Source organism: Eptatretus burgeri, chromosome 1 (genome assembly GCF_056783735.1).
Source record: "Eptatretus burgeri isolate ZD-2024b chromosome 1, Ebu_testis_v1, whole genome shotgun sequence".
NCBI classification, from domain to species: domain Eukaryota; kingdom Metazoa; phylum Chordata; class Myxini; order Myxiniformes; family Myxinidae; genus Eptatretus; species Eptatretus burgeri.
In genome coordinates this window covers 51,139,148-51,145,603 of record NC_140961.1, presented here as the reverse complement: position 1 = coordinate 51,145,603, position 6,456 = coordinate 51,139,148, and the positions used below count along the sequence as shown (strand labels likewise).

The window sequence follows — 6,456 nt, the reverse complement described above, 5'->3', positions numbered from 1 at the left end:
GCTCAGAGATGAGTGCACATTACTATAAGACTCAGTGAGTGATCTGCAACTCATGGCTCATGGGCAACATGTTGCGTGTGAGACCCTCTGACATTGCCAATGGTCACAGGAAATTTTTAAAAGTCAACACTCTCCAAAAGTTATCACAAATGGTTAACACATTAACACCGAGAAAATGTGCCAGCCCTAAGTACATACATCCCAGACTTTCTGAAGTTTGTAAAGGCTCTGCAGTGCTAAATATTGTAGTGGGGTGTGTGGACCACCAGTCATTTCAAATTGATGCAAAAGTTTAGTTTTTGGTACCAAATTGAAGCTTGGGATCTGAATAACAATTTTAGTCCAAGTGGACAACGATCAAACCACACTGGGGCACTTTGGGGGCACTTGGGGCATAGAGGGGTGTATGAGCCCAGCATCAGAAGAATCTGAATTATTCTAATTGTTATAACTTTTGAAATAATGGTCCTAGCTTAATAAATTTGATATAAAAAGATTCGGAATGATGAACAGCAAGATCACATGTATATATTGTACTTCTATATGTCACCATGTCGACGGTATGTGCGGGAATTCCCCACCAAATCATAACTTTTACACAATTTTTCAGAAATCAACAATGCTTTTTCTTTACATTTATTTCAAGACATGTATTTGGGTCACAGTTCTATGACATGTTATAATCTATATAATTTAATGCTCAAAGCATATACACAACGTTTGTGTTCATCATTTATTCCATTGCTGGGCTTTGAATTATTTTGATTTCCCAGTTATTGCAATTATTAATGATGTTAACACCATTTTGTCTGTCATCTCCATTTTTTTACATTGATGGCTCCAAATCATTGTTTTTCCATTCATACATATTATTGCTTGTACATCTAATACTCCATACTTACCTGTATTCAAATACATGTATAGCATATCTTGGACGCATATATATGGGGTAAATTCGCTCGTCTGAAATCCAATGCTCTCCCACCTAATCTTTGTCACAGATACACCGTTACATATTTCACATTTCATTATTTGTCTCGAAATGAGTCTTTAGTTCCTTTATTGTTATAGTTATATCCATAAAAATAACCATGATTGCATGTTGCTTTATTGATATCTTTCCAGGTTACTATGATGGCTGAGAAAACCAACTGGAAGCTGTGTGTGCTGTGCGAAACAGAAACTCCTGAAGAACTTGTATGTCCTCTTGCCAACCCAGTTGCTTCGCGTAGAGAGGAGGCATACACAGAGATCATAAGTCTTGCAAGACAATTTAAAGAAGTTGATGCTGAACCCCACCCAAACGTGGAACTTCCTGATGAAGAGTCCATGCAGAGGAATCGTGCATCCTGGCACAAAACATGTCGTCAGCTGTACAAGATGTCGGCACTCGATCGGGCAAAAGCGCGCCATACTCAGGGGTTACCTCCTCGAAGTAAAAAAAAACAAGAAGGACCAGTGCAGACATTAATCGAAATGTTTGTCTCTTCTGTGGTGATGAGACAAGTGCAAAAGATCATTCCTTCCAGAAGCTTAGTCTCACCAAAGATATACATGACAAAACAGTTGCACTAGGAATGGATCGTGTCGTGCCAAACCTTGCAGAAGGAGATTTGGTGGCCATCGAAGCCAAGTATCATCAAAACTGCTATACTGGATTTAACCGACAGTATCATGAGATGGTCAGAAAGGAGGAACAAGCCAAAAATCCCAATGAGAACATGGAGGTTACAATAGAAAATGAGCTGCTCCAATTTATCAATGAAGAAATTGCTGGCGGGCGCAGGATTTTTGCATTGCACGATTTGACCGATATTATGACAGAAAGGTTGGAACAACATGGAATCAATAAACTGGTGAATCACACTCGTTTGAAAGAAAGAGTACTTGAACATTTCCCTGATTTGACTGAAGAGAAAGGGATACGAGATCGAGTATCCTTGTTTGCTCTGAGACGGCCAGAAAAATAATCTCATATGCCTGTCAAACACCAGAGGAAGAATCGCGCACATTACTCTTGGCAGCATCAATTCTACGTAAAGCAGTTTTTGATCATGAAACTACTTTCAAATTCGAAGGTTCATTTCCATCTGGTTGTGAAGAATCAGCTGTTCCACCACGGCTGAAGTACTTCTTCCGTCAACTCCTTGCTGGGCCAAAATCATCACCTGCAAAAGACAATTCCAGGATGGTTCTCTCTGTGAGCCAGCTAGCCATGATGAGTATGACTTCTCTTTCCACAAACCTGAAGTGTGAGCCTCCCGTTGCAGTGTTTTTAGCCCTCAAAGTACATTCCCAAACCAGGAGCAAGAAGCTGGTGGAACTTCTCCATGAGTACTGCCTGAGTGTGTCCTATAAAAGAGTAGTCAGCATTGAAATTGGCTTTGCACAATCTATCGCTCAGCAAACAAGCGCTAACTCGAATATCGTCTGTCCTACGAATCTGCGTCAGCATATCTTCACAGTTGCAGCTCTTGACAACCTAGATCATAATCCCACATCCAGAACAGCCACTTCATCTTTCCATGGAACAGGAATATCAATTTTTCAGTTTCCTTCATCAGATAAGCCTGGGTTGTATCAAAAACCAATACAGATTGACCGGGCACAAAAATCAAACACTGTTGGACCCATCCTGCCTCCATCATACACATTTGTCCCACCTGTAGGCCGAAATCTTGTCACCCAGCCTCCATTAAAAGATGTGCAGCCACCTGTCAATAATCCCCTGGATAATGAGGCACAACATGAGCAGTCCTGGTTGACTTCGGCGCATGCCAACTTGGACCAGGACCAGGGGACAGAGACAGCCACTCCGATTGTGTGGTCTGCACACCACGCCTCTCGGTCAGATGCTGTTGGACAAACAAAGAAAAGCATTGTAGCCCTTCTCCCACTTTTTCATGAGAAAGCAGCTACACATGGAATGATTCGACACGGAATGAATCTTGTTAAAGAAACTACAGAATACCTCAACCCACAACAAATTCCAGTCTTGGTAGTGGACCAACCACTTTATGATATTGCAAAGAAAATGCAATGGACCTTCCCTGAAATCTTTGGAGAAGATAAGTTTGTAATGTTGCTTGGAGGGCTTCATATCGAAATGGCCCTGTGGGCCACTATGGGAGATCTCTTACGTGGGTCAGGATGGCCAGAAGCCCTTGCAGAAGCTGGAATCACTAAAACAGAGGCTGCAGCCACATTGTTTTTGAAAGCATCTGATCCAATGAAAACACGATATGCCCATCAAGTAACTGTTGTTGTACTGGACAGCCTACTGAAACGAGCTTATGAGGACTGTGGATTCGAGATTACCTTTGACGATTGGATCTCTATGGCTTCTAGAGAAGAACCAACAGTCCAATTCTGGATACTCATTCATAAGTACCAACAAATCGTACTCATGTTCATACGGTCACATCGGGAGCGAAAGTTCAAGCTCATGGTAGCTACTCTCCGGAAACTTGTACCTCTATTCTTTGCTTTAATCACCAGAATTATGCTCGGTGGGTTTCTGTCCTTATAAGAGACCTAGAATCTCTGCCAGCAGCGATCCAGGAAGAGGTTGAAGCTGGTCACTTTACGATAACAAGAAGCAATCATCGGTTCTCATCTATACCAATTGATCAAGCACATGAGCAGGCCAACAAAAAGGTGAAAGGAGTTGGGGGTGTGATTGGTCTTACAGAAAATCCTGCCATGCTAGAACGCTGGGTAGTAACTGGTCCAGAGATAAGCCGCGTTGTTGAACAACTTACAGATGTTGATGATGATTATGATCAGGAGCTCCCTCATCATGAGGAAGGAGGTGCTTCCCAGCAACGCTTTCGGCACCACGTCAGAGACCTGTTAGATGTCCTGCTAAGCAGAGGAAATCCCTTTGAGAACAGTGCTGATCTGGTCACGTTAGACAATAAAGTGTGTATCGACGAGTCTGCTGCCGCTTCTGTTCGTATTCTAGAGTCAGCAGGACAAGAACAGTATGACAATTTTCGGAAAGATGTTCTTGAATCCAATAACACACTTCTGACAGCGCCAATCCAAAAAAACAAGTTGTTACTGTTCCATGAACAGAAAACGCAAAAGAAGACAGCACTTAAAAGAAAAGTACAGCACTTCAAACAACATGCAGAGTTGTACAGACAAGCATTCATTGTGCTTGATAGCCGTGGTGGAAATCTGCAAGAATTTTTCCGCCACGAATCTTCATCATACCCACCTGCACTATCTTCTGAAGGATCTATCAACTCCTGTACAAAGTCAGATCTGTTGACATGTATTTCGGAAGCAGGTGCAACTTCCGACATTACCACAGATCAAGAGCTTGTGGCACCAGATGTTTATGGGGTGATCGTTATTGATGGTGGAGCACTGATCCATGCTCTTCCTGGAACAACTGTTCAAGGCAAGTCATTTGATGAATATTTCAACAAGATTTTCTGTCCACGGATCCAGCATGACTTGAGAAGAGCAGCAAGAGTAGATATTGTCTGGGATCAATATCAGTCAATGAGTATCAAAGGGGCAACTAGGGAAAAAACGAGGAACGGGTACACGGCAACGTGTGTCTGGTTCTGCCAAGGTTCCGGGAAACTGGCAAAAATTTTTAGCAAATGCTGAAAACAAGAAGGAACTCTTCTCATTCCTGTCAACGAAACTCATGCAAGTACAATTTCAACATGGCAAATGGGTCTGTATTACTTCAGGTGATCAAGTTCTCACTGCAGGGTATGGTCCTCCTATGGGGCAATGTAATCACGAAGAGGCAGACACTCGTGTCCTGGTACATCTTCTTCACGCCATCCAATATTCGTCTGTAGGGATGGTTCATACAGGTGACACAGACGTTGTTGTCATACTTTTGACCAATTTTCACCACATCATGGCTGTGAACCCAGCCGCAGAAATCTGGATTTCATTCAAAGCAGGAAAGACAACAAAAATGATACCCCTCAATACCATCGCTGCAAACTTGGGCGATACAACATGCAAAGCAATGGCACTCTTCCATGCATTCACTGGATCAGATAGTACATCGTCATTCAAGTTCAAGGGTAAGCGATACTGTTTCAAGACGAAGGATAAGGTACCATCCCTCATGGAAGAATTTGCAACTGTTACCAACACCCCGTTACTTACTTCACCAAGGTTGAAAGAAGTGGTGATGCAGTTCGTCTGTAGGCTGTACTCCAATGAATCTTTGACCGATGACATCATCATTGACCTTGTTCGCATGAGGGTATTCTGTCACAGGACGAGAGATGTAGAGAGAATACCTCCTACTAGTGATGCTCTGGACCAGCACCTCAATAGAAGCGTCTTTCAAGCAAGCATCTGGACTACAGTTCACGAGCCGCTGGCACCTGTCAATTATCCCAGAAACTATGGATGGGAGGAGTAAGACAGCAAACTGGTTCTCATTTGGATGACTCTACCCCTTGCTAAGGATGTCTTCGACATCGACGTAAAATGCACTTGCACAAAAACCTGTTTATCATGCAAGTGTAAGAAAGCTAACTTGAAATGCACACTCTTGTGCAAGTGCAGATGTGGTAAAGAACAGAGTTAGACTTATTCCCATGCCAGCAAATACGTATGTTTTCGTTTTTTTCTGATCAATAAAAGAACATGACACCAGTTTTATTGAAAAAAATTCATGTTATTAGGTTACGGGCCATCAGGGTCAATAATCTATTGCCATCACATGGCATCCGCTATCTGTCAACTGTCTGTCGTCCTTTAATGTGTTATTCTAGCTTAATATCACATTAGATCTTATGGAGATCATGCATGGTCTATCTATTCATAATTTCGGAATTGGTAAACTTAGATTGACCTTGAATGGTCAATTATATTATCTCTCTTAATATTGCATGAATTTCTTTTGGATTAGGTTTGCATTGCTGGGTATTGGCAATTCAGGAAGGGTCATTCTCAAGGTTGCATTATGCACAATGGGATATATGTTGCTTAATATTGCATTTATTGCTTTAAGTTTGCAATGTTGGGTATTGGGAAATAACCATAATAGGCTATCTACTAATCTCTTTGGAATTAACATATATTTTGGTACTTACCGGTAACCTCACTAATAGATTTACGCACATACCATCACCATGGTGGAAACAAGAAGCAAAATACTTACACGTGGTGTTGCTGCTCCTCAATACGAATCTTTTAATACCAAATATGTTAAGCTAGGACCATTATTTTGAAAGTTATAGCAATTTGAAGAATTCAGATTCTTCTGATGCTGGGTTGATACACCCCTCTATGCCCAAGTGCCCCCAAAGTGCCCCAGTGTGGTTTGATCGTTGTCCACTCGGACTAAAATTGTTATTCAGATCCCAAGCTTCAATTTGGTACCAAAAAATAAACTTTTGCATCAATTTGAAATGAAAAAGATAATTTAGCAGTGCCAGGCACCCCACTATTGCACTGAGTTTGAGAGCA

The 6,456-nt window shown here is 41.8% G+C and overlaps 1 protein-coding gene across 1 annotated transcript; it reads left to right on the top strand.

Moving 5' to 3' along the window:
- Window positions 1-252: 252 nt before the first annotated feature.
- LOC147034475 (uncharacterized) lies at window positions 253-5,649 on the top strand. The gene is given in 5 exon segments (XM_085883839.1): window positions 253-1,437; window positions 1,440-1,935; window positions 1,938-3,488; window positions 3,491-4,539; window positions 4,541-5,649. Coding segments are annotated over 5 exon segments (4,434 nt in total). The 5' UTR covers window positions 253-1,131; the 3' UTR covers window positions 5,573-5,649.
- Window positions 5,650-6,456: the final 807 nt, after the last annotated feature.